The 16,155-nt window shown below is 34.2% G+C and overlaps 1 protein-coding gene across 6 annotated transcripts in view; it reads right to left on the bottom strand.

Annotated features, from left to right (window-relative positions):
• The window catches only part of WDR33 (WD repeat domain 33), a 74,694-nt gene that overhangs the window by 28,717 nt on the left and 29,822 nt on the right, over nucleotides 1–16,155 (bottom strand). The window contains exon 8 of one of the 6 annotated variants that reach the window (XM_058187978.1): nucleotides 8,549–9,676. The exons of the other annotated variants lie outside the window; for them this stretch is intronic. Coding sequence (XP_058043961.1) covers nucleotides 9,633–9,676 — 44 coding nt within the window. The 3' untranslated portion in view covers nucleotides 8,549–9,632. Of the gene's footprint in view, nucleotides 1–8,548; nucleotides 9,677–16,155 lie in introns of those variants that run through there. 6 annotated transcript variants of the gene reach the window in all.

Genomic DNA, 16,155 nt, shown 5'->3' with positions numbered 1-16,155 from the left:
ATCTCATTCTATCCATGAAACAGAATAGTAGAAGTATCAAGGTTTGAAGCTATTTTGCAACTTCAAAACCCAGATGGTTCTCCATCATTGAGAGGCAAGGGAGTCTGGATTCTATTAGCAAATTGTATAGGAGTATGTACTTATTCATGACCTGAAACCTACAGGAATATATGTCACAAAGCATTAAAATGAACTTAAGACGTACATTTGCATTTTGGAATGGCCAATTCAAAGTCCTGACCGTAATCCAACTGAAATATTGTTACATGACATGACCTGATTATCCCATACAAGGCAAAGTAGAAATATAAGCAGTCCTCGACTTATGACCACAATTGAGCCCAAATTTCTGTTGTTAAGTGTGACATTTGTTAAGTGAGTTTTGCCCCATTTTATGACCTTTCTTGCCACAGTTAAGTGAATCATTGCAGTTGATAAATTAGTAACTCTGTTGCTAAATAAATCTGGCTTGCCTATTGATTTTGCTTGTCAATGGTTGCAAAAGGTGATAACATGACCTTCGGACACAGCAATGGTCATAAGTGTGAACCGGTTGCCAAGCATCTGAATTTTGATCACATAATCACGGGGATGCTACAAAGGTTATAACTGTGAAAACGTTCATGTCACTTTTTTTAGTGCCATTGTAACTTTAAACGGTCATTAAAGGAACTGTTGTAAGTCAAGGACTACCTATACTTATGAGCTGAAGAAGTTCTGTAAAGAACAATGGCCCAAAATATCTTCCAGTCTATGTGCAGGATTAATCATGAGTTACAAGAAATGTTTTGAAGAGGTAACTTCCTTCTAAAAAAGGTACCACCGTTATTAGAAATAAAGATTCATAGGTTGTTTTTTTTTAAAAAAGGATAGTGAACATTAAAAAAATAACATTGTATCCTGCTTTTTTAACCAGAATCTGGGTGACTAGCATGAGTTAAATGACGTCAAGACCACATTATAAATCATAGTATTGAAGGACCACAGATCTCAAGTTTTCACAACCTTTCCCTTCCTCAGCATACAAATAGGTGCCTTTCTTCCTAAATAGGATCAAAATAGCAGACAAAGGTTGGGAATAATTCTAGCATAATTTTCTTTCATGGCTAAACATCTGGGAGAAGAAAGCTCCATTGATAGCAGAGTCATCAACTATAGTGTAACACAGAGCTAGTAAACTGATCAGCTCCCTGGAATTCCTCTTCAGATAAGAGATTGTTCACAAACACTCCAGACAGTAGATCCTTGTGAGGAGACACAGCACAACAATTTCCAGAGGGTTTAGAACTCTGGGTGCCAAGGGATTGCAATTTTTGACCAAGTTGCGGTTGGTGACTTTATAAACAGGATTTGCATACTTTCTTTCTTAATCATGTTTGGAAATCTGTTAACATTTTTTGGAGATTAAGAATCTTCGGAATGGCAAGTTCCATTACACCATCAATCCTTGGAGAAAGAAATTTTTGAAATTTTGAAATTAATTACATGAATCCTTCCTGTAGGTAGGTGTGTGTGTGTGTGTGTGTGTGTGTGTGTGTGTGTGTTATATATAAAAATAAATTTCAGCTGATACCTACCTCACCAGTAAGGGTCCTTGGACAAAGACCTCCTAACACTTCACTTGCCTATCTCAGATATGAACTAGGAGACTCATGCCAGCTTAGACATTGTATAGATTAATAAAGTCCACATTATAGTTTGGGAGAATAAGTAGGCTATGGAAAAATGATGAGACAAAAGAACCTGGAATTTATGGATTGCTACAACAGTAGGCCTAATGAGACAGGATATATGAAACATATGGGAGAATTATGGATGGATAGAAGACCTTTATCTATGCTAGAAAAAAGTTAGTTATCTGATGCTTCAATGTGTGAAAAGAAAGCTGTTCTCACTATTTTAGACATACAAACTACATATGACATGCCAAACTTTCACCCCCTTTATTACAGAACATGGCATAAGAGTTTCTTGAAAGTGAGATGGGTGACATATAAATTGAATTAATGATGAATGAAAAAAGAGAAAAGATAGTAAAGAAAGGGAAAAAGATATATTTAAAAATACTTTCCCTTTCATAGCAAATACATAGCTATAGTCAACTCTTGAGACTGTTTACCAAGGCTCAGTGGAGAAGTACCATCAGATAGAATGCTAGAAGATGTCAACAGAGCCCTCATGGCAATCCCTGCTTGAACCTCCTCAACCAAAGTGGTAGCATTGGCGGTAGGAGCACCTGGTCTGTTTCCTAAGTTGGGAGAATGGCTGCAACAATTCCTAGCATCAGTGTTCCCCGTCCAGAAGATTGCAGTGTCAGGAACAGCTAAGATACTGCACAGAACCCTCAAACTTCTAGGCCTCTGGTAGAGGACCCAAGATTAAGAAAGACACATACCACCCAGTGGTGGGTTTCAATTTTTTTTATTACCAGTTCTGTGGGCGTGGCTTGGTGGGCATGGCATAGCTTGGTAGGCGTGGCTTGGTGGGCATGGTAGGGGAAGGTTACTGCAAAATCCCCATTTCCTCCTGATCAGCTGGAACTTGGGAGGCAGAGAATAGATGGGGGTGGAGCCAGTCAGAATTTTTACTACCGGTTCTCCGAACTACTTAAAATTTCTGCTACCAGTTCTCCAGAACTAGTCAGAACCTGCTGAAACCAACTTCTGATATCACCCATAGTGATGAGAAGATAGCTTTTGAAATTAAGTATAACAAACCTTTATGTGGGAAAATGATTAGAAAAAGCAAGATAAAATGGATCTTTGAAGGTTGAACATGAAAGAGAACAAGAAAGAATTAAAGATTATAATTAAAAGAGGAGAGAGTCATCAATCCTGAATGGAGCAAAATACTCTAAGAATTCAAAGATATTTGGGGGCAATATACTTAGAGTTTACTTAAAATTTGCTGCTATCATAAAAATGGATTTAAAAAAGGCTACACAAGAGAAACAGATTGTAATAAACAAAAATGATTCTAAGTATAATTTGAATATGGATTTAAAAGTTATAGCTTACTAGAATGATATAGAGAATGATGTTACACTGGACTTACAAATGAAACCAGCTGATGTCTTAATAATTAAAAGGCATATACATATAACAAACCAGAAATATTTGAATAATTTTCTTATTCTGAATCTACAACAGGGATATGTTATAGTTTTGAAGGCGTTTCTGAGAAGACAAATTAAATTCTGGAACACTATTCAAAGGAATTAAAGATAAAGACTGTTAAAAGCAAAGGGAAAATATAAATTTGGTTTATTTGATCAAAATTAAAATATATATGTTATTATTTCTGGTAATCCTTAATGTTGTTTTTAACCAGGACTGAACAATGAAACTTAAAGATTTGTTGATAAACAAAAGCTATCAGAAGAAGTGATGTTTTGATATATTTTCAGATAAAATGATAATTACTGAGATGATTTGTATTTTCTATGAAAGGGAAAGTAATTTCTTTATATATCTTTTTCCCTTTGTTTACTATATTTTATCTTTCTTTAACATTTTGTTTTTACACTTATTTTTTCTTTTTATATTTTTCTTAGTTTGTACAGTATTTGTTTTTTAATCCTTATATCATGGAAATTTTAATAAAAATCATGATTGTTTGATAGTGAAAATTCTACACAGGTATGTGTTTGTCTATGGAGATTCTCAGTCATCCAAATCATGGTTGCACCAAATATGCTTTTTAAAAAGCAACTGGACTTTGTTTTTCCTTTAAGATGTTTCGCTTCTTATCCAAGATGCTTCTTCAGTTTTGACTGAATGGTGGTGAATTATATTCCTTGCATTTATCTGGTTGTTAGCACTCTGTCTGAGAGTCTTTGAGGCAGTTCCAAGAAAGTTCCACACCCATTTGCACTATTCAGATGACACTGAGGGCACAGATAAACTTCCAAGTGGCCTCCATGATTCTCGAGAGAGTGCTAACAATATAAATCCTTCCACTGTCTACCATTCAGTCAGAGCTGAAGAAGCTTCCTGGATGAGAAGCAAAAGATATTCAAGAAAAAACAAAGGAAGTCCAACTGTCTTTTAAAAAAGCACCTTTGGGACAGCTATGTGTTGAGTTACATATTGTCCTAAATCCAGCTGGCTACATTCTGACAAAGCATTCTGTTTTTCTTCATAAGATGTATTTTCTGCCTCAATATTAATTTATAAGGGACCATGCTAATTGAATTCACCATTTAGTTCATGTTGCAAATAATAATGTTACCAAGAATAGAATTAAACCTCATTGAACCATGATTTGTTGAACTAGTCTAACTGGTTTATAACACTATGCCATAAACCTTTTAAACAAATAATAATACTTCAATTGACATATTAACCTAACCCAAAAGCAAACAATTTAACATTATGCTTTAGCACGACATGGGAACCAGAGGGAAAGAAAAAATAGAAGCCTTCATTATTCATAAAGGAAAAAAATAATCAATGGATCGTTTTTTTCTTAACCAACTTCCCTATTTTGCCACTTTTCAGTCTAAAACCCAGAATACATAATCAAATACTAACAACTAAAGTCTCATTGCATTTTTGTGTTGTGACTAAGTTGACTATAAGTAGGACATAACATTATAATCATTAAAACAAATAGGATTATACTCTATAATAGTCTGAATCTTCTCTTTCCTTAATTTCCATTGTCATTTTATCCATTTCTGCACATTGTAAAATTTTCCTAATCACTATTTCCTCTGGGGGTATGTTATTTTGTTTCCACCCTTGTGCAATGGTAATCCTTGCTGCCGTTAATATGTGTAGTATTAGATATTGCGAAGATTTCTCTATTTTTGTGTCTATTATTCCTAATAGAAATTGTACAAATGGTTAGAAAAAAGAAAAAGAATTGGGAAATAGAAGTTAATATTGCTGAAATAAAGAACTGTATATTATTAACTATTGTTAACCTTATAGTATTGATTGTGTAAATGAATATAATGTTAATCTATGTACTTAGTAGAAGAATTGAACAAAAATAGAGATTATGCCTGTTGATACAGAAGGCTGTAAAAATAGCATATAATGTATTGTTATGTCTGTCATGTTTTTTACTCTGTGTCTTTGTTCTTTTTTTCTGTTTTTTAAAAGTAAAAAGCTTATTTTTTTAAAAAAAGTAAAAAACTATTTTTTAAAAAACATGTTATAAAACGTGTTGTTTTGTAGGAAATAACTGGCAGGTTACCATTCTAGAATATAATACATTCGTTACATTCATATAATACATGGAGTTTTCCTCTCAAATTATATATATATAAAAAAAAAAACTCCTGAGAAGCATTTTCAAAGCTCCTATTGCAGGTAAGGTTGTTTTGTCTATAAGTATTTATGCCAAAAGAGTAGCATAATATTCAAACCTTTTTTAAAAAAAATATAGATCCTGACAATATTTTTTGAAAAGTGTTTATAATATTTGCCCCAATCTGGTTTTAAACCTTAGCAAAACTTCCTTCAGATAGGAAGTGGTGAGGAAAGGAAACATAAAAGGAAATGTGTAGATAGGAAGCAAAACCTTTGAATTTCCAAACTAGCAGGAAGCATCACTTAAGTTTGGTCCAACTAGATGGTGACAAGTGGGGTGAAAGAGGAGAAAACTACAGATAGTTGAAAGAATTCAGATAAAATTAAATTATGAATATTGAAACCATTGGACAAACAAACCTATCAATCTATAATAAAAAGTGCAATTGCTGATTTATTTCCAATTTGTAACCTATTTACAACAACAAGAAAAAGGATCACTCAATAGCTCAGATCAATTTAATACAAGATTTTAGCAAATCATAGTTTAAATTAAATCATATTTTAGAGAACAGTTATTTTTTTTTGACAGTTAATTGAAATAGAATTAAGTAAAACATTTTGTTCTCAGGTACTCCTGTGAAAGCAACTTAAAAACCTCTACTTGTGAAAATATATCTTTAAGATGTTCAATGTGTAAAATATTAAGATAAGTGGAAGAACCCAACTGTTACTTGCATCTTAAGATTCTAGTCTGCTAACTGAAGCAATGTCCTATAAAAATGTGTGTTTATGCATGTTAGTTCATCCTATACCTAGCGTAAAACCTGATTACTTGCTCTTAAATAAGTTTATGAAAGTGGACAATACATTAGATTGGCTTTCATAGGTAGCAATGTTTGAAGACGAAGTGACAGAATTGTTGATCTCTACTGAGCACACATGGCATGATCTTCTGCACAAACAGATCTTTGGATTCAAGCCTTCGTTTTCAAACGAAGTTTTTTCTCTCTATTAGAAAATTTCAATGTATTTTTGACAATTCTTATTAATAAGAGAGCTAGCAAACAATAGTACTTCATTTCACAGAGAATTAATGCAACTATTTCTCTATGTAACTATAGAATATCAAAACTAAATTACATGATCACAGAAATTATTACGTTTACATCCTACTTTATTTGTATAACTCAAGGCAGAATATATTTTCCATAATACCACAACCACCACCATTGATTGTGAGGTGACAATCAATGGTCCAAAGTAACTCAGTCAGCTTTCAAAGGACTAGAATAATCACCTCCCAGTTACTAGTCCAGCACCTTTACCACTACACAAAATTGAAGACAATTATCTTTTTAAAAAACTTCCCTCAAAAAATAGTGAAGCATTTTCATTAGATTGTCTTAATTGCAAATTCATTGCATACATGTGAAATTCTTTTTATTCTTCTAACTGTGGCCAATATAGAATATAATGGATCATATTCTGACCTATTTATCAATAGTCTTCCAATTTTATATCAATGAAACAGGTTTGGTCAAAGGTATTCAGTGAAGCTTTCTCTGTATTGCACTTTAATTCAAGAACTCCCTTCCCATACAGTTTTCCTAAATCTAAGATATTTTTGGAAACATAAGATTTTTAAAAATATAAGAGAATGAATAAATACAAAGAATTTCGTGGGGTTATTTCATAATAATTACTATGAGCTTGCATATTATAACTCAGTTGTTACTCAATTGAATGCAGCTTTATTTCTCTTGGACAGCAATATATTTGCAACACAAGTATAACATTGTGCATTACATTTTCTCAAAAAGGAAAACAGATCATAATGCATATTTTCCCTCTGCTTTTTCTTATTATTGTTGCGGATTTTATACTGGTATGATATAGAATATGTCTCAGATAAAAATGAATCTCTATTGGTCTAAAATCAGGTAAATAAAATGAAAAAATAAAACTAGCACATTAATTTTTATTATTCCATGAATTATCAAGCAATATGGACAGAAAGGCCATATTTCTGTGTATATGTGTGTGTGTATATATATACACCTTCAAGTCAATGTTTGCTCCTGGTGACTGCCTTGACAAGTCCCTGCCGATTTCTTGGCAAGATTTCAGAAATGGTTTGCCACTGCCTCCTTCTTCTAATGGATGCATGACTGGCTCACAGTCACCCAGGTTGAGTTTGTGTCTAAGGCAGGACTAAAACTCCTGGTCTCTTGGTTTCTAGTCTAGTGCATTAACCATTACACCAAACTGTCTCTCTTCTAGTATTATAAGTATTTTCAAATAGTTCTTGTTGTATCAAATATGACTTGATTCTGGACTTTAAAAGGGTGAAGTTCATATTCTGATATAAATGGGAAAATGCTTGTAAAACCACTTTTTCCATTCCTTCAAGCCACTTCCTTAATTTTGTGAAAATAATTTCTCGTTCTGTGACATTGCACCTTTTTTTTACAGACAACTAGGTGAACATAATCATTTCTCATAAATTTTTACAAAATAACAATACAGCAGTGTGAACTAATGCATTTATGATTAGCATCATTATATTTCTCTTAAAACACAGTGTCAAATGCAGAGATCTGTACATATTTTCTGATGAAATCATTAAGTATATACTCTTACATAGAATTAGTATGTCTTGAAGTTTATACTCATGATGGAAAACATATTGATTTGTAGCCTATATATGCTGTATCAGTACTCTTATAATGAACTGACTGAAGAGAAATCTTTATGTAGCCATATACATAAAAGACAAGACTTTCCTTCTTAGGAAAAGAAAAAAGGTGGAAAAAACCTTGTAAGAATAAACTATGCTTAACAAAAGAATTCTTGACTGAAATTTTTACAATGAAAAAAATAGATGGGACCCCATGCCAAACAAAAACTTTCTTAGCTTATTAAATATAGGTATAATCATCAAGACATTATTTCTTCCTTTTTCTAAATAAAAAGCAAAATTACTCACCTTGTAGTTAACTATGTCAACCTACAGTACTTTTGTATTTTCATGGGCTTCCAAAATAAATATTCCTAAAGTGAAATCTGCACATATATTTTGTCCTAGATACAGGATTAAAACAACCTTTTTCCCTGTCCTCAATTGCAACTGTTTCATAAAACATCTGCACAATGTTGGTATGATGTGTAAGAAACTAATTAAAAAGAGAAAAAATTGTTCCATATTAAAATTATCAGTGGAATTTAGAAAAATGTAATAATTAAGGAATTTAAAGAGGGAAAGAAGATATTAAAGGCAAGAAACAACAAATTTTTAAAAATGTTTATTTTTTAGCTTCCATATTGCTAGGTTTCTGATAATATACAAAATAAGCCAGAAATAGGCCAGGTTAAGATATAACAAATTAACCAGAACATTAAAATAAAAGGAAAAAAACAAGAAATTTATTTATGGCCAAAATATTATGCCAAGTAAAGATAAAATCAGTATTGTACATTTACATCAGTAATAGGTTTCTATTTCTGAGCAACCATAAAGGGATAAATTGAAACTCATATGTAGTGAAGTATTTACGATAGTTAGCAAAATGTTATTGGGGCATACAAATATGAAAGCTCAATATGGTGATCATATTGTCAGTCAACTCTGTCAGTACAATGTAACTATCCTAACTGACACATGGTTGCCTTCATTCAGTAGGAAACACATCAAATGGGATTTTGTATTTTAAATGCTATGGGTTTACGATAAAAGAAGCAATTTCCTATAGATTTAATAGCATTTACAAGTCACTATATGTTAAAATTTAGACTTATTGGCTGAGAGCCTTTATAAGAGAATGCAACTACAAAAGCTGATAAATCCAAATTATTTTCTAACTACTTTTGCAAATTAATTAAACCCTTTGTTCTCTATAAATAAGGAATTCCCGGGAGCATTGGCATGATAATTGTTTTTAAGTGTTCTTTTTTGGTCAGAAAAGTCAGAAATAATTTAACTGACCATTATCCAGAATACATTTGGCCAGACAAGGAATAATGGATGGGAACTGAACAAGGAGAGATTCAACCTGGAAATAAGGAGAAATTTTCTGACAGTGAGAGAAATCAACCAATGGAACAACTTGCCTTCAGACGTTTTGGGAGCTTCATCATTGGAAGCTTTCAAGAAAAGACTGGACTGCCATCTGTCAGAAATGGTGTAGGGTCTGCTTGGGTGGGGCTGGGGTTAGACTAGATGACCTACAAGGTCCCTTCCAACTCTGTTAATCTGTATCTGTATCTGTATCTGTAGTAGTGATAGTAGCAATTGTTCTTCTCGGACACCTTGCATTTGCATATAGTTATCCAATAGGTCTTCTTCTGAAGGGATCAAGAAGCTAAAGCATTGGTTCACAAGACCACAACAATCCACTGAGACCAGTTTATACAGGAGTCTGTAGATAAAATTGTCAAATATTTTACCAATGTGGACATGATGATTGATGCCAGTTCAATAAATATAACTTTCAATGAAACCTTTCAATATCTACTATTAAAATATAAACAGAAATCTTTGGAAGTGATCTCTATCATGTGTATGCTTGAGTTTTGCTCCTCCTAGCTAACAGAAGCAACTGAAGTAGTCAGTTACTTGAGTCAGTAACTCTAAAGAATTTATTTTGTAAGGCCTTCATACTCAAAAGAGGCTCTGGTGAGACCTTTAAAAAAAGCTTCCCCCATGTTGTAGAATATCTGGCCATTCTTCAATATTCGATTCCATTCCTGGTCTGGGTCCTGGAATATTTCATGACATCTTAATTCTTAAGGGTTTTGATGCTAATAATTAAGATCCATTTTCAATTTCACTTCAATTTTTCAGATGATCTGTATAGGAAGCTGGATGGAGTTTTTTCTTTCTTTCCTTTTTCTTTCTCACTGACTTTCTTTTTTTCTTTAGCCCAGTCTGGTATACTCTGAATATTTACATAGAATATAACTTGGATTCACTGTTTTTTAATGAATCCTGCAGATATCATTTTAAAAGCAGCAGAGAACTCTTTGAAAATAGGTTATTGTCTGTAGTTTTCTTCAAAGCTTCATCTTATTCACCACAACTGACAAATACATGAACACATCAGATGACAACTTTGGGGAAATCACACACATTATGCAGATCATATTGCTGTGGATGAAGGTAACCATATTGCAATGTAATCCAAGAATGTCCAGAAATGTTCTTGCTCAGAAAGAAGGCAGAAGTTTAAACTGTGCTGAATAGAATCTTAGAATATGATTCAGGTTCAAAATTGGGGTGATTTGGGAATCAGCCCTAAACCAGAATGCAATTAAGTAATTAATTTATATTTGTCCCTAAAATTAGGTTCCAAATCACTCTCACGAGTAATCCAATGAAGTTAAAATAATCCTGTTTGGGGGCATCCAATGAATGACTTGTGGAGGTCAAGCTATTTTTGCCCAGGAATGTGTGGACTAAGCTAGTAGTAATGCTTGGAGATATAAAGATTAACTGGCTTTTCAGTGCAATAACAGATTCAAGAGCATCACAAAATGCAAATCTGTTCCTCCTGGATAAGTGTCTGTCCATAATAGTATTCCTCTAATTTCTGGAAGCAGGAACCAATCACAGGCCTCATAGACCATGCTATGCTTAAGCAGCTGTTTCATCATATGCAATCTCTTCTGATTTCAAGAAATAAAAATGAATGTCACTGGAATATTAGTGATACTATATCCCAGATCCTTGAATGGGGTGTTTTCATAAATATTAGATGGCACTGGAGATCAAATAGCACCTTAAGGAAAATTTTCGTCACAAAAAATTCTTCAGGGATTTCTTCTTTCCTAGAGGACGGGGTATTAAGTTAAAGAGGGAAAAATGTCTTCCACTCTCAATCCAAGATTCTCAATACAGGAGAATAGTATGGTAAAAAAGTACCAAGATCAAGTAAGAGACACAACGCATTTCTCCCTCTCCCAATAGTGCTGTTTAAGGTAACAAATTCCATATCCCAACTGGATTAAAATTCAGAGTAAAATAAATCTGAATAATCAGTATTTTTTCTAGACATCTGTAACTGGATTTATACCATTTTCTTGACAATTTTTTTCCGTTAGTCATTCACCCTTAGACAATAATATTTATCTCGGCTAAGCTTCAGAATCCAGGAAGTTTTTCTTCTCAAGGCATAAAGGGGCATTCTCCTCACAAACTGGTATAATTACTGCTTCCTGAACTGTTCTGGCAACTTCTTCTGACTAGTTTCAATCAAACATTGGAACGTCCAATCAAAGTAGGTAAGAGTAAAAAAACAGTTGTAAGTATACTGTTAATATCCTCAAGCTGAAAATGATGTCTTGTTTCTTATAAATAGAATGGCAGATTGGACATTTGAAAGCAATAAACAATTTATTCTTAGAAATACCTTGAAACATTTTTACAGCAGGTCACTAAGAGACATCAACATTTTCAAGGGTTAAATACTGTAGTAACATTTTCCAGGCAATATACAGTCTGAAAAAGTTCTACTGAAAATATAAAATATAATGGAAGCAGCAAAAGAAACTTTCTTGTCTGTATTAATATGAAAGAATAATAGCTCAGTCAACTTCAGTTAGATGCCATCTGAACTTAGCTTTATAGAAGTTATTTATAAAAGCATAATTACTCAGGGTTCCCGATATCAGAGAGATAATCAGTAGCATTCATGCCTTTTGCTTGCTCCATATTTTGCTATTCCACAGTTCATACTTAATTAAGGAAAAGTCTCCCAGAGTATTGGTAGAGTCCATCACTTACCCAGGAGTGTAAGTGATATAAAACCACATTCGATCAAGTAATGGCCTGACAATGACAATTGGATTAGTAAAACCTGTCATGTGATATGAAAAAGACTAAATTAAGGCTAAATTTATACGATGGTTTAGCCCAATGACTACACGATTCACACGGAAGCCATAGTGGTATGTTGATTTACTTACAGTGACTTCATATTGAATTTAATGCCAAGGACAACTGATAATAGAATTCTCTAGCAAAATTATAATATCTGCCATATCTATATAACTGCTTAATTTTTATCTTTAGCATGTGGAATAATCTTATTGAACTCACTCAGAGTTCTCCAAATGCGTGCTAAATTAAATCATTAAAAATCTTAATTTTGTTACAGACCAATTTGACAATAAATACCACCACAACTAAGTTGGGGGATACAGTAACTGACTATCAACACTCCCAACGTTAAAGGGTAGTTCTGAAAACAAGGATGATTTGCAGACATTTACCTTTCCTGTTCTTATTCTGTACATCATTTCCTCCTTTTCTGGCAACATTTCTTTTGGTGATCCTTCAATAATTTCCAGCAATGCTACATCATCAACTCTGCCAAATGACTCAATCGAAAGAGAACCTGACCTAAACAGCCAACATTTTCAAGGGTTAAATACTGTAGTAACATTTTCCAGGCAATATACAGTCTGAAAAAGTTCTACTGAAAATATAAAATATAATGGAAGCAGCAAAAGAAACTTTCTTGTCTGTATTAATATGAAAGAATAATAGCTCAGTCAACTTCAGTTAGATGCCATCTGAACTTAGCTTTATAGAAGTTATTTATAAAAGCATAATTACTCAGGGTTCCCGATATCAGAGAGATAATCAGTAGCATTCATGCCTTTTGCTTGCTCCATATTTTGCTATTCCACAGTTCATACTTAATTAAGGAAAAGTCTCCCAGAGTATTGGTAGAGTCCATCACTTACCCAGGAGTGTAAGTGATATAAAACCACATTCGATCAAGTAATGGCCTGACAATGACAATTGGATTAGTAAAACCTGTCATGTGATATGAAAAAAGACTAAATTAAGGCTAAATTCTATACGATGGTTTAGCCCAATGACTACACGATTCACACGGAAGCCATAGTGGTATGTTGATTTACTTACAGTGACTTCATATTGAATTTAATGCCAAGGACAACTGATAATAGAATTCTCTAGCAAAATTATAATATCTGCCATATCTATATAACTGCTTAATTTTTATCTTTAGCATGTGGAATAATCTTATTGAACTCACTCTCAGAGTTCTCCAAATGCGTGCTAAATTAAATCATTAAAAATCTTAATTTTGTTACAGACCAATTTGACAATAAATACCACCACAACTAAGTTGGGGGATACAGTAACTGACTATCAACACTCCCAACGTTAAAGGGTAGTTCTGAAAACAAGGATGATTTGCAGACATTTACCTTTCCTGTTCTTATTCTGTACATCATTTCCTCCTTTTCTGGCAACATTTCTTTTGGTGATCCTTCAATAATTTCCAGCAATGCTACATCATCAACTCTGCCAAATGACTCAATCGAAAGAGAACCTGACCTAAACAGCCAACATTTCAAGTAGTGGAAAGCCCATCCAAATCTATACATTGACACTCTCTAACATTATTGTATTTTGCCCATACAGTTTTAATTCATTGACCTCCAATCAATGGCTCACCCCGATCAGCTAAATTTTCATTTTTCACTGTTGCTGCTATCATTATCAATTATCTTCTCATATCCAGGAGACAGAACAAAATTAGCAAAACTGATTAAGAAACATTTAAAAAATCAATTTTTTGTTCTGGGAAGAAATAAAATGGAAAACTGAAATAGTACAGTACTGATTGACGTGAAAAAGGAAGAAAAAATATTACAAGCATATCCCTCACAGTTTGTTTCTAAGGGAAGCATAAAAATATTTGATCTAACACAGATAGTGGCACAGCCTAAGTAATAGGATAATTGTCAATGTGTCCTGTTAACTTCAGTATCCTTAAGTCAGATAATAAAATAAATCCATTTAAAAAGGAGCTGCACAAACATAAATTCCTAATGTAAAGATCTAGTATTAGTGATCTTCAAACCTCCCCTTATAAAATAATAATAATTTCCACATAAGCAAAGTGAAAAGTGGGGAAGTCTTAGTGCCTGTTGCAGAATTCCAGGTCATTATAGAAAATTTTGGGTCATATTCTCTGGGAGGAAATTGGAATCAATTGCTATAATTTCTGACTATTAAGAATCTTCTGCCTTTTATGCCATTGGAACTGTAATAACTCAACTTAATTGCAGTTTCAACCTGCCTCCTATATTTCAAGCAATTAATAATAATGAACAAAATTGTCAGATTTCAGAAGATAAGCAGGCAATGGTATTCTGCTAATCCATAATGCTTGTCATTTGCTTAAACAAAATTGTTTTTTCTTTGGATTACATATAATGTTATGAGAATAGATTGTGACATAAGATTGCACTTGCTAACCCCCCTGAGTAAATCCCCAATGTGCTAGGGCTCTCATGATCCAAGGGGATGTTTCATAGATGGATGCCATTTTGTTAGTAGAATAGTTCAGATAGTTCAGGATGCTAGAAAAACTAAACCTGAAAAAATATATGTGGTTCTACTTTTGGAGAACACATGAAAGTGAGATGTTTTTAAACTCTGTAATTAACTGCTAGTGGTTGAATACCTGATTTTACTGTTTTCAAGGCAACACAAGAAGCATTTTGATGAAAAATACACGAACATATTTTAATCTGAAGTATGTATATCTCACGCTTGAACAATTTTAGCTCTTGCCGTAACACATGAAATCATACTCAGCGTATGGTAACAAGAGATTACCTATACAAACGGAACATATAGGAATGGCTTTGTGTAAGCTATTTTAATCAAAAGTATGCGATATAAATTCACTAACTTGATCATGGTTGGGGCATGAGAGGGGCAAACCCGAAATCTAAGCAGTAATCAAAGCAACTGTTAATCAAACAATCTCCTTGCTTAGTTCTGTTATGTAGACCAGGAAGGCAGTTATCATGAAGTGAAACCTCTGCCCTTTTATATTTCTCTGGGCACAAGGGGTAAACAGAGACCTATATGCCTTATCTTGTAGTGTTTCAGAATCCAGCTGGGACGTTTTATTTATTTTATTTATTTATTTATTTTTCAAATTTTTATACCTCCCTTCTCCGAAGACTCAGGGCGGTATACAGCAAAATAAAACACCAATAATCAAAAAAATTTAAAATACAATATCCAATTAAAAATCTAATTCAATAACTGTATGTTAAAAATATTAAATAAAAAAATTACAAAATTACAAAATAGATTAAGACCCCTATTAAAAGCCCACTAAAAACCCACAGTGTTAAAATTAATCAATCAATTAGGCCAGCCGCGCTTGGTGAAAAAAGAAGGTCTTGAGCTTGCGCTTAAAGGTCCGAAGATCAGTCCCACAGGCAGATCGTTCCACAGGGCCGGAGCCCCCACAGAGAACGCTCTTCCCCTGGGGGCCGCCAGCCGACATTGGTTGGCTGACAGTACCCTGAGGAGGCCCTCCCTGTGAGGACGCACTGGACGATGGGAGGTACCTGGCGGCAGCAGGCGGTCCCGTAGGTATCCCGGTCCCATGCCATGGAGCACTTTAAAGGTGATAACCAACACCTTGAAACACACCCGGAAGACCACCGGCAACCAGTGCAGCCTGTGCAGGAGAGGTGTTACATGGGAGCTACGAGGTGCTCCCTCAATCCCCCGCGCGGCTGCATTCTGTACCAGTTGAAGCCTCCAGGTGCTCTTCAAGGGGAGCCCCATGTAGAGAGCATTGCAGTAATCCAGACGGGAAGTAACGAGGGCATGAGTGACCGTGCATAACGAGTCCTGATCCAGGAAAGGGCGCAATTGGCGAATCAGGCGAACCTGATAAAAAGCTCCCCTGGCGATGGGCGTCAGATGGTCTTCTAAAAACAGCCGTGCGTCCAGGAGAACGCCTAAATTGCGCACAGATTCCCTGGGGGGTAACGATTGGCCCCCCCACAGTCAGCATTGGGGTTAGCTGACTGTGCCGGGACGCTGGTATCC

The sequence above is a fragment of the Ahaetulla prasina genome, chromosome 6 (genome assembly GCF_028640845.1).
Source record: "Ahaetulla prasina isolate Xishuangbanna chromosome 6, ASM2864084v1, whole genome shotgun sequence".
NCBI lineage: Eukaryota > Metazoa > Chordata > Lepidosauria > Squamata > Colubridae > Ahaetulla > Ahaetulla prasina.
Note: the sequence above shows the minus strand (reverse complement) of the source record. Positions and strands in the feature narration are given on the sequence as shown.